The sequence below is a fragment of the Pelodiscus sinensis genome, chromosome 21 (assembly GCF_049634645.1).
Source record: "Pelodiscus sinensis isolate JC-2024 chromosome 21, ASM4963464v1, whole genome shotgun sequence".
Taxonomy (NCBI): domain Eukaryota; kingdom Metazoa; phylum Chordata; order Testudines; family Trionychidae; genus Pelodiscus; species Pelodiscus sinensis.
In genome coordinates this window covers 25,510,704-25,523,613 of record NC_134731.1, presented here as the reverse complement: position 1 = coordinate 25,523,613, position 12,910 = coordinate 25,510,704, and the positions used below count along the sequence as shown (strand labels likewise).

Genomic DNA, 12,910 nt, shown 5'->3' with positions numbered 1-12,910 from the left:
ATTCGGGGCTACTCAACACGTGGCCCATGGACCACATGCAGCCCATGGCCAGTTCGTTTGCAGCTCGCAGGTGGGAGCCAAAACAAGAAAGTCGTCAATAGAATGGTCTTCTGTTGAGATGCATTTAGTAGTTAAATTCCTGGACTGTCATTGCTCATTAAAAGTGCTGCCATCGGGGTGGAAATCGGGTAACTGCTGCATTTTATTAATAGCAGCAGAACTGACGAATATGGGGCCTGTGTGTTGTGTAGTCTTGCCTTAATCTTTGCATTCATGCCCGTCAGTGTGAGAGAAGCTATTTGCATATATCTGTACTGTATATAGATATGTAACCACACTTCAATTGCGGCCCTTGGCATGTGCTGTGAGTAGGGTTGTCAGGTGTCCGGCTTTCTGTTTGGGAAACAAATTGAGAAAATATAAAAGAGAAAATATAAATGTCCAGTATTTTCTAAATAAGATTTAATATAGATTGTGATATAATGTCAAGTGCATCCGGTATTTTTGTTGAAACCATCTGGCAACCCCAGTGTGAGTATCATTGTAGATCTTGGGGCTTCCAAAGTTGAGTAGCCCGGCTCTAATTAATGCTGGGCACTTTTGCTGCAGGTTCATTTGAGAGGAGAGAAGCAAGAGGAGGAGTGTTAGTTTTGGGGGAGGAGGTGCTATTTAAATGTATTTTCTGTCCTATATGAAAAGAAATCCATAAAAATGCTACCAAAGTTGGACAGTGGTATGGGATGTCAGGAGCTCATCAGTAATAGAAAATATTTAACTTTGCAAGAAAAAACAACAACCGGGATTAATACAAAAAACTAGTCACACCTTCCTGGAATCTGTAACAGTGGACAAGGGTCCACAATGGCATAGGAGTAAGGATGGATTTAGGGTCATAAGACTGAGAGTCAGGAAGCCTGGATTCAAGCACATCACTTTCTCTTTACCTCAGTTTGTCCGTCTGCAGAATATAGATTAAAAACCTACTATTTGTACACTACTTTTAAATCTTCATGTGGATACATGTGCTAGAAAAGTGCCGGGTGCCACAATGGAACCAACTGCTCTGGTTTAAAAAACTCCTGTCTGCTACTTGCCATCTGTTTATAACTTTCATTTCACATTTATTGGAAAACTGATTAAGACCCCCACCCCCACGCATCTGTCCAATCCCTTTGTCACTTGGGCTGGAGTCACACCGACAAGCTAGAAAAAATGGTCATAGCTCGAAAAGGGAAGGAGGGGGAAACTCTGAGCAAGAGAATCCAAAAACAAGGCGCATGTGTTTGTTTTAGATAGACGCTGCTGAATTAAACTGCAGTCTCCTGTAGATGGGCCTTAACAAAGAAGCATTCACACACAAACCACATTACTCCAGGAAAGCCATTCTGCCTAGAGCATTCCCCGGGATACTCATTTACATGTTTACATGTTAGCCAGAGTCCATTCAGGCTGCTGAAACAACTCATTCAAAAGACCCCAAAGCCAGGATCTTTAAGGAGACACCAACTGGGAGGGATCTGAACTCAGCTCGCAGAACCAGACTGCCATGGAAACACAAATTCACCTGTCTCCTCTAGCCAATGAGTGAGTCATATCGCTGTAATCTACTGCACCCATCTCTGACTGAGCTGCTTAAGCATCATCCTTCCTCCGTTCACAGTGCACATTGCACGTAAAAGTCAACATGTTGCTCTCCTCAACGGCTCCCCTCACTAGGTAGGCTGACAACTAGCTATCACTGATCTGTGCAGCAATGCCAGAGTTATGCAGGTTGGTCCAGCCAAGGGAAGAGCACCTACAACACGGTGTTGAGCTCTCTGGGTGCCCACTGATACTCATCTTAGACGATGCTAAGTATCAGTGTTCCCTCTAATTTTTTCATCTATGTGCAGAATAAATTTTGTTATACGCACCAAAGCATGTGCAGATGTGCACACTGGTAGTAGAAACACATGCTGCTGGCACTGTGGGTGCTCTGCTTATCAGCTGGGTGGTTTCTGGATTTCTCGAGTGGCCACCCAAGCGCTCAACTATCGGGAATGCCACACAGCATCTCAACAGAATCAGGTTCCATAACAGCATTCTGTTTGCATAACCCAGTGCCAATTGGCCTTATTTAGAAGGGACGAGCCAGGCTGTGGTTTTAAAATAAGAACATATTCTTCTTTGTCCCCTCAGGAAGTTCATCCAATGTTGTTTCAACGGGTTACAAAGCATGTACTTATCTTTCCAAATGTGCCCATCAGATCATAACTTCCAAATGTCATCCTCTGCATCTTGGCCTCCTGTTGCACTAAGCAATGAAGCATAAAAGGGTGCCCTGTGCCAACTTTTCAGAGACTATAATTTGAGCTGAATGTCAATTTCAATAACTGCTGTTCAAAGGCTCCATGATGAGCTTAATTCAGAGTTATTAACTTATTACACAGATCCTACAATCTTCGTCTCTAAAAAGGAAGCAGTCTGCAAGGACAGAGGTAAAACATTTTTCTCCCCCTATACTAAATAATGCTTGAGGTTAATGTAACGAGATGATGGCTTCCTTCCGGATCATCGCCCCTGTCAAATACAAGCGACAATACCCTGTCTCAGGCCCCGCACTTTGGGGGCGCCCCGAGGCAGTGGATCATCCTATGCATGGATCCCAAGGAGGCCCAGGGGATCACCTGGCATGGGATGGCAACAGGGGTTGTTCCCCACCACACACTTACCGTAGTGGTGGGACCCAGAATGACCCAGCAGCCTGCCCTGCTCCACCCGGCCCCGCCCAGCCTACTGCATTCGGCTTCCCTCCACTCCCAGTCCCAGAGAGCTTTGCTTCCCACCGCCGCAGAGAAGGGGAGCACAGTGGGCTGGGAGGAGGCGGCTGGGGCATGGCGGAGCTGGCTGCCCAGGCACTCGGGTCCCATCGCCATGGTGAGTGCAAGGAAGGGTGCCTCCTGCTACCACCCTATGCCAGGCCCCTGGTAATCGACACAAAGGGGCAGGGCAGAGCTAGGTGGAAGGGATGGAGTGGGGGAGGAGGCAATATGGGGCGGGGCCTATTCTGGGGGGGGGGCTGCCTTGAGCTCCATTCTGAGGCATGGGGGGGGTGACATGTCCCACACCCCCTAGAAACGGCCCTGCCTCCAGAGCTCGGTTTCAATGCAAGCTTGGACTACAGCTAGCGCTGGGGCAGACAGACTGGCCGAGCCCGAGCAAGGCGAGGTTGTGTGTCCAGCTCCGCACCCCAGGAAGGGGCTGGGCCTGAGGCAGAAGGGGCAAGGCTGGAGCAAGCCTCCCCCAGGCAGCCCTCCGCCCACATAGGGCTCTGGCAGTAACTGAAAGGGCCCAGAGTTCAGGCGACCACTGCTGCAGTAGGCCCTTGGGAATCGCCGGGCCCTGGGACAGTTGCGCCTCCCCCCCAGTCGGCAGGCCTGGCAGCTAGTATTCAGACTGTTTTGTCCGAGGAGAGCTAGTGAGGGTCAATAAGCACTTACTGTTCATACCTTCCTCCCCCTCGCTGGCAATTCAGTTATTATGCAAACAGGGAGAGTCACGAATGCCAGCCATTCTGTTGTTGAGCTCATGGCTGAAGCAGAGGAGAGGTTTAGCTGTATTCCATATAAGGACCCTCCTCATCCCTGACAGAACATTTTGGTCTCATTCCTTTAATGAAGTGAGCATCATGTTTATAAAAAGATCCAAGGCCGGTGACTGGAAGACAGAGGCCTCTGTGCATAGAACAGTTTAAACACAAGCAACTGCAGTGCAGCCCTCCCTCAGGCAGGTCTCGGGGGCCGGACACTAGACTCGGGGTTACATGACCTGGTCACAGCTTTAGTGACCTGCTGGGAGCGACTTTTCCAGAGTCACCCCTTTTCTATGCCTGTTTACCCTCCCCACAGGAGCGTGGGTGTGCAGGGAGAACCAACCAGAGGGTTAGGGAGGGGTTATTTGGGGACACCCCATTTAGCAATTAAAATTTTGGCATGGGTCCCAGGAGGGAGGGTGCACCTGCCCAGTGCCATCGCGAGTCACCTGTGCCTCCCACTCACTGTCTGACTTACCTATTTAGATTGTAAGTTTGGGGGGCAAAAAAAGCAAACAGGATGTTAGGAATCATTAAAAAAGGGATAGAGAATAAGACAGAAAATATCTTATTGCCTCTATGTAAATCTATGGTACGCCCACATCTTGAATAGTGCATACAAATGTGGTCGCCTCATCTCAGCAAAGATATATTGTCATTGGAAAAGGCTCAGAAAGGGGCATCTAAAATGATTAGGGGTTTGGAATGGGTCCCATATGAAGAGAGGTTAAAAAGATCGGGACTTTTCATCTTAGAAAAGAGGAGACAAGGGGAGGGTATGAAAGAGGTCTATAAAATCATGACTGATGTGGAAGAAGTAAATAAGGAAAAATTATTTCCCATAATACAAGAACAAGGGGTCACCAAATGAAATTAATGGGTAACAGGTTTAAAACAAACAAAAGGAAGATTTTCTTCATGCAGCGGACCATCAACCTGTGGAACTCCTTGCTAGAGGATGTTGTGAAGACCAGGACTTTAACAGGGTTCAAAAAATAATTAGATAAATTTACAGAGGCTAGGTCCATCAATGGCTAGTAGTCAGGATGGGTAGGAATGGTTTCCCTAGCCACTGTTTGTCAAAGGCTGTAATGGATGACAGAAGAGGGATCAACTTGAGGATTACCTGGTCTGTTAACTCCCTCTGGGGCATATGACATTGGCTACTGGCAGCAAACAGGATACTGGGCTGGATGGACCTTTGGTCTAACACAATATGGCCGTTCTTATGCTCTGCTCTTTTTATATGTATTTGCACATACCTATTATAATGGAACTCGGCTCCTGAATACTGCCACTAGTCACTAGCCCTGATACCAAGACGACCACAATGAAGTCCAGGGTATTTCAGCACCTACTAAAAGTGTTTTGCTGATTAGAGAGGGACTGAGAGTTTCAGAGGGACTTAAGAATAATGTGCCGAATGAGGGTTCCAAAGCAGGGGTGGGGAACCTAAAGCTTGCCTGAATCTGGCCCCCGCGAACTGGAGCACACAAAATCTACTAGCCTGGACCTGCGTGGCATCAAGTGTGTGAGGGGATTTTTTGTTTTATTTTTGTTTAGTGTTTTTTGGTTTGTTGTTGTTTTGCTTCTCACTTGTGTGCAGCCTCCAACTGATTTTTCTGTGGGGTCAGAAGCCCCCTGACACAAAAAAGGTTCCCCACCCCTGCTCTAAAGCTATGCTACAGTTCCTAAATAGACTCACTGTGAAATTATATTATTATAAAACTTGAACTGAAAGCCCTGAAGCAAAGCCCAGAAAATACAGGCCAGCAAAGCACGTTGGGACTGCTTCATATCATTCATTAAATGACCATTCAAAAAAAAGATAAATTATCCAGAGGAAGTTATGGGACAGAAATAAATCACTATAATCTCAAGGACTGGATATGAACAGATATGGATATGACTGGATACGAAAGGCAAGAACATAAGAACGGCCACACTGGGTTAGACCAAAGGTCCATCCAGCCCAGTCCTCCAGTCTGCTGACAGTGGCCAATGCCAAGTGTCTCAGAGGGAGCGAACTGAACAGGTACTGATCAAGCAATCACTCTCCTGCCATCCATCTCCACCCTCTGACAAACAGAGGCTAGGGACACCATTCCTTACCCATCCTGGTTAATAGCCATTAATGGACTTAACCTCCATGAATTTATCTAGTTCTCTTTTAAACATTGTTATAGTCCTAGCCTTCACAATCTCCTCAGGCAAGGAGTTCCACAGATTGACTATGTGTTGTGTGAAGAAGAACTTCCTTTTATTTGTTTTAAACCTGCTGCCCGTTAATTTCATTTTGTGGCCCCTAGTTCTTATATTATGGGAACAAGTAAATAACTTTTCCTTATTCACTTTCTCGATACCACTCATGATTTTATATTCTTAAAAAGAATGTAACTACTATCTGTGTTTTGCTGCTCAAGAGAAAGCTTTTAGCTCAATCTCTGGGTGGAGAGCAGGGATTCATATGAATTGTCTAGCCCCCTAATATCCGTAACAAGGAATGGTAAGATCTGCTGAAGATGCCCAGGTCACTTACAGCATTTCTATAGTCTTTATTATGCAGCTCAGACCAGAACATTGTATTTATGCCTTACGGTCTTCAGAGCTGCGACTCTAATGTGTTGTTGGACCCTCGCTCTCTACCAAAAGGACCTATGAAGACAAAACACGGAGGTGAGGCAGGTGAGTCACCCCTTGTGCTGACCACAACCAATGGGAAGGGCTGCCAGGTGTCCACTTTTCAACCGAAAATGCCCAGTGGAAAAGCGACCCTGGCACTCTAGTCAGCACTGCTGAGCGGCCTGTTAAACAGCCACTCAGTGGCACTGCAGAGCAGGCAGGCTCTCTACCTGGTTCCACGTGAATCCTAGAAGCAGCACCAGAGGCAGGAAGGTTTTGTGGCTGCGTGCTGCCCCCACCCTGAGCATCTGCTCCTCAGCTCCCATTGGCCAGAAGCCGCGGCCAATCGGAGCTGCAGGGAGGGGGCAGTGTGCAGACTTGGAGCTGCCTGGCGGTACTTCCACCCAGGCGGTAGTGGAACATGCCAGCAGCTTTCCAGGAACTGCCTGAGGTAAGCATCGCCCAAAGTCCATACCTTGAACACTCTGCTGTACCCCAAATCCCTACTTCAGCCCTCAGCACCCCCATCATAGCCAAATTGCCTCCCGGAGCCTGCATCCCCTTCTGCATCCCAACTCCCTGTCCCAGTCTGGAACCCCCTCCCACATCCAACTCCCATCCAGAGCCCACACCCCAACCACTGCCCCAGCCCTAAGCCCCCTGCTACAACCCAGCCCCCTCATCCTCACCCCCACCCCAGAGCCCTCACAACCTCCTGCACCCCAACCTCTCCCCCTGCCTGGAGTCCCTGCCCAACATTCTGAACCCCCATTTCTGGCCCCACCCTGGAACCCACATTCCCAACCCAGAGCCTAAACCCCCTCCTAAACCTCAACTCTGTGCTTCAGCCCAGAGCCCCCTCCTCGCCCCAAACTCCATGCCCCACCCTGGGGCAAATAAGTTTGTAAGCGAGGATGAGGTGGAGCAAGTGCAGGGCAAGGCCTCAAAAAAGGGGAGGGGCAAGAGTGTCCGGTTTTCTCCTGTTGGAAAGTTGGCATGTATAGAACACCCACATCCATCAATCAAGCTGAGGAAAGAGAATCTCATCAATTATATAGACTCTCAAGAATGAAACTGAAAGCAGGCAACACATTTATGAGTTCACCAGGAAAAGCCAGTTCCCAGGCTACCATGACCCCAGGCTCTGGATTTATCATTCCAAACTATGCCAAAGAAAGCTTTGTGATAAAAGAACAAGAGTGATAACGAATGGATGCTGGTATGGTGCACGTAATTCTTGTCACAACGTAGGACCAGTAAGTGTTGTGCTGGTTGCAAAATTCTACTGAACATCTGACTCTCATCAAAGGGCCTACCTTTACATATCTGATTTAAAGTATGTACATGCTTGAAGCCTTTTCACACAGTTCTAGTTATGCACTTGCTTAAGTGCTTTGATAGATCAAGACCCAAATGCTGAAGTCCTTAATTGTATGTTGGTATTAGCAAGTAGTTTTGTTTTCCTCCAAGTAATGGCTGAGTAAAAAGGGAATAAGAATTTCAAGACTTGACCTCAGGTAGACATGGAGTATCATGAATGGTGGGAGTGAACTGGAGAAAATTTGCGAAGTCTGGTTCATCGTATTTCCTGGAGAATCAAGGAAGGCAGGCAAATAAATCATTAACACAGTAACACCCTGGGGAAGACAAGTTAGGGAGGTATTGGCAGAACTGTTGAACAATATCATTAGTCTCCCCCCCCCCCCCCCGTTTTGCCAAAATATGAATTTTTTTCCGACAAAAATCAATTTTTTTCCTCGATTTTTGCTCAGTGCGCTGGTTGGATTTCAGACTTTTTGAATTTCAAAAATAAAAAAGGGGAAACATCCAACAAAAAATCTGAAAGGTTTTCCCCCACTCCCCACCCAACTCCAGTGAAGGAGGCAAGCAAAATTGACAGGAGTGGGGAAAAAGGAGAGAGCCTTCAGACTGGGAAGGATTTACAAACTACGGCACCAGGTCGCTTGACATATAATCCAGTTGCTTGCCATAGATCTAGTGGCAAAGGAGCTCTCTTATTTGTAACACTGCTTGAAGTGGGTCTACAAGAGTTCTGTGAACAAAAGCTCTCTTTGCCCCATTACAGAAGATAACATCCCTAATTCTTCCTGAGAGAAGGCTGCCTGCAGGATATTGACAGACTCTATGCAGTTTCCATTCAAGACAGAACCTGCCTGTTTAATGAAAGTGAACACCTCCAGGATAAGCAAGAGCTCAATCACAGTCATGACCACCCAATGTAAATATTTAAACGTTCAACAGGTCTGCAAAGCTGTGAACAATATCCATAGTCTTTCCATTATGCAGTCACCTTATTTAACCAGGGAACTCCCGAAGGTTAAACATTAAACACAAAATTTCTGTGTGTCCAGAAGCTGACTGGGCCTGGAATATGATTATCCAAGAGAGATCCCCCACTTCTGTTGACTGATTAAATGGATACTGAGAAAGGGATGAATCAATACAGCACCTGAATTTAGTTATTAGCTCAGGCTAGGTTTGCTAAGAGTTTGGGCTGAGTTTTGAGAGAACTGTGATTATTGCTAATATTAAACATTCTTGTTATTGTGGCTCTCTCCTCTCTCCCTCCCCCACTTCAGTTTGTTTCACACAGCTGTTCTGTTTGCCTTTCATGGCTTAATCCTATGCAATTAAAAACCAACAGGACAGTTTCACAGACTTCAGTTGAAACAGGTGACTGACATTTACTATGTACATTTGTACAGTACCTCACACTGTGGGGAACCAAACCTGGACGAAGCTTTACATCATCATCATCTGAACCAAGTTAGGATTTTAGATGGAAACCAGGTGACGCTCTCATGGCCTTGATTCAGAGATGGGCTTGAATCACTATCCCAGATCTGAATATGTCTGAATGTAGTGAATCAGATTCATTCTTACCCAAAATACAGGACTATGTAGCACTTTAAAGACTAGCAAGATGGTTTATTAGATGATGAGCTTTCGTGGGCCAGACCCACTTCCTCAGATCAAATAGTGGAAGTGGGTCTGTCCCACGAAAGCTCATCATCTAATAAACCATCTTGTTAGTTTTTAAAGTGCTACAAAGTCCTGTATTTTGCTTCAGCTACACCAGACTAACACAGCTACGTTTCTATCACTATTCTTACCCAAAGCCAGAAACACCTCGGTGGCTTTGGTTGAGCACGGCTTTGAATTTCTGGTTTGTCCAAACACAGGATCTTTATGTGCATATGGACCAAAACTGTGGTGGTGGTGGTGGTGGTGAGTTTGTAACCCTGCTTCCTTAATGAGCCGGGGTGAGGGGGTGGGGGGAACAGGAAAGAAAAAGATTTAAAGAACTGAGTAGTCTGCCTTGTAAAGAAATCAGCTAGGAAAGCCACTTGAATGCTGTTTTGAACAGGTTTCTGGAAAGATCAGGGTCTTTCCCATACTACGTTAGCTAATTGATCACCAAGAGATGCTTCTGTATCTGTCTGCAGAACCATCAGCTTCTCGCTGAATGCCTTTAAACTCCCACACATTCATTATGCAGATGAACATGGACCTCTCACTTTGCCATATCACTAAGGAAACTACAAGAACCACTACTGAACAGGAACAGCCTGCCAGACACACTCCCTAGGCAAAATGTCACACACATGTTACTGTAGCTGGCTGCCTGCGGAAGGAGATAGAAAGTATCACTGGTCTTGCAACATATCTGCTTTGCAGAAGGGATAATAGGAAGATGATATGTATAAAGGGTGTGTGTATCTGTCTGTGCCCATCTATCCTTTCTAATGAAGACATGGAAACAGCACATTTTTTTTAAAAAATGTGCCAACTCCAGTGCTACTCCATTTTAAATAATTTATAGAACAGATATCTCAGACTTTCCAATAATGTATACCTTTTAGTGAACCAGTCAGTGCTCACAGCATGTAGAAACATGCGACAACATGTTGTCTACTTTGGACAGTTCTAACAAAGTACGAAAGTTGGGATGTTAGGGGGAAGATGCTGGGCAGGTTGATTTCTTCCTCTGGTGAAACATTTTCCAATGTTTTCCTAGAACACTGGAGGGCTAGTATAAAAAAATCTTTTCTTCAAAATGAGGATTAGTGAAGAAACTGAGGAGTGCTTGGATTATCCCGTCTTTCCTGCCCCATTCTATTCTTGTCAATCCAAATATAGCCAAGCCCACAGGGCAGGCGAATGGACAATGGTCCCCAGAAAACAGCTCCCTTTTATACCAGATAAAATTGAAACATTCCTCAGGCATGGTGGCCGCAGTGTTTATTTTATGAGTTTATAGTATATTTAGATTGCAAACTCAGCTGCATGGGATTGCTGACCAAAACTTTCCAACAACAAAACTTAGATTAAAGAAAAACACAACACACAGATTAACCAGGCTGCATTAATCTTATCTTGACCCCTGGATTTCTCAGGGTGATCCCTTCTTATACATTAAAACTAGGTAGTTACACTGACCTCAGTTTTGACTTCTGAAAGAAGTTCATCTGGTAGGTTTCTAATCTCTTACCAGCTTCCTTAAACAAACCCGGGTGAGAACAGACTAAACACGTGTGCTTGTAGGAGCTCTCATTTCAAACAGATTCCCACCACAGAGGAAAGCTCCAAGATAGAAGAGTCCTTAAAATAGCCTTTGAAAAGCCACACCTTTAAAGAGGTGTCTCATTTGTTCGCAAGAAGCAAGAGTGAGCTATACAATTGCAGCTCTAGACTCTTGCAAAAACAATACATTTTTACCACCACCAGGAAGGAAAGGGAGGTCATGTTTATACAGGTTTGCAATAAATGCCAAACTTTTTCGTGCCCTCCTTGTAATTCTCAGTTAGCAAAGTTTCTGTCAGGAGAGAGACCTTTTTAGCCCTGCAATATGCCTGTGGAGAAGGTAAACGTTGTTACCCCTTTTACACTGATGGGTAAATTGAGGCACAGGGGGAAGTTACTTACCCCAGGGCTAGGAACAAAACTTAGCCTCCTACCTCACAGTCCTGTGCGTTAGCCTCATGACTCTGTACGTCTTCTGGGAAAGCCAGATGGCATTTATGCTTTTGCATAGCTCAAGAACTCACCCTGCAGACAGACATCTGGTTGGTCGTAAGGGTGCCAGTCTTGTCAGAGCAGATGACTGAGGTGCAGCCCAGTGTTTCCACTGAAGGGAGGCTCCTCACAATAGCATTCTTCTTGGCCATCCGGCGTGTGCCCAGTGCCAGGCAAGTGGTGATGACAGCCGGGAGACCCTCAGGAATGGCAGCCACAGCCAAGGCCACAGCAATCTTGAAATAGTAGATAGCGCCACGGAACCAAGAGCCGCCATGGACTGGGTCGCTGAAGTGGCTGATGTTGATGACCCAGACAGCTACGCAGACCAGAGAAATGACCTTGGAGAGTTGCTGGCTGAACTCATCCAGCTTTTGTTGCAAGGGGGTCCTCTCCGGCTCAGTTGCAACCATCTGGTTCCTGATCTTCCCAATTTCCGTGTATACCCCGGTAGCAATGACGACCCCAACAGCCTTACCAGCTGCAATATTGGTACCCTGGAACAGAAAAAAGAAAGCTAAGTCATTTGGATGCACAGAATATACCAACAGTACGTCTTTGAGCCTGAAGCAGCAAATGGGTAGCCATTGCACAGGAGGAGAATATGGCCCACCAATTAAAGTACAGAACTTGGAGTCAGGACTCCTGAGTTTTCCTGCCACTGGTTGGCTGTCCAATATCTCTCCAGCTTGGATCCAATAACTCCTTGTTCCTGTTATTCCATTGCCAGGCCTTTCTACTTTTGGTGATATCCCACCAAACTTAAGCAGGAGTTTCTCCAGACCTATCAGTTGCTAGGGAGTCTTCTGCAGTCTTCAAGATTTATTTGATTTGGGGTTTTTTACAGGTGGGAGTGGGGTTGAGTTAGAAGCATCTCCACACACAATGCATCCCCATTAGTCCTAAGGAGCAGAGAAAAATTGAAGGTGCTGGATCTAGTAAAAACTGCTAAATGAAAGAACTGCCAAGCTATCCCTCCCCACAGCCTCCGTAATGGATTTTAAGGCTTAGCAGCAGTTTTTCTGAACAAAACTGATCAAAGGAATTTCTGAAGCGAGGGTTAAAGAAACTGGACAGTGACAGATCTCAAGAAAGAACTCGGGAGTCTTCCTACCTTCTAATCCTAGACTCTAATTGATAGGCCACTTTCTCTCTCTACCTGTTTCATGCTTTAGGCTCAAAAGTGAGTATCAAAACACCATATACACAACTCCTCCAAATCTGCCACGCGTTTGAAATTTGAATGTGGCTCTGATTTTATAATAGGCCCATATCTTTATAGGATGACACAAAACCCCATGCTGCAACCACCTTTGAATGTTAGAGCATTAAAATCTTAGTCTGCAAAATTTGCATCCGAGTCCATCTCTTGCTTTGAGGATTGTTTGCACTCACAAGTTTGAAGTTTCCCACTTGGAATGTTAAAAAAAAAATCCTGAAGAAAAGCAAAACTCAGGTGCATCTGCAGAGCTTCACTTTGCTTTTGGAATGAAGTCATGAAAAGGACTGAGGTGGCATTTATAAGCCAAACTGCTCAAAATGGGCCCAATTCTATTGCCAGTTTTACACCAGTACAGTGTTAGCTCGTAGTGAGCCTGGGGGGAGCATGAAGGAAATCAGACCCCATGAGTTGTGTGTGTTTAAACAAACATCTGCAACATCTCTAGTCCATGATTTCAT

The 12,910-nt window shown here is 45.8% G+C and overlaps 1 protein-coding gene across 3 annotated transcripts in view; it reads right to left on the bottom strand.

Moving 5' to 3' along the window:
- ATP2A3 (ATPase sarcoplasmic/endoplasmic reticulum Ca2+ transporting 3) overlaps window positions 1-12,910 on the bottom strand; it is a 147,690-nt gene that overhangs the window by 55,601 nt on the left and 79,179 nt on the right. For all 3 annotated transcript variants that reach the window (XM_075904377.1, XM_075904374.1, XM_075904375.1), the window contains exon 8: window positions 11,263-11,727. In XM_075904377.1, coding sequence (XP_075760492.1) covers window positions 11,263-11,727 — 465 coding nt within the window. The remainder of the gene's footprint in view (window positions 1-11,262; window positions 11,728-12,910) is intronic.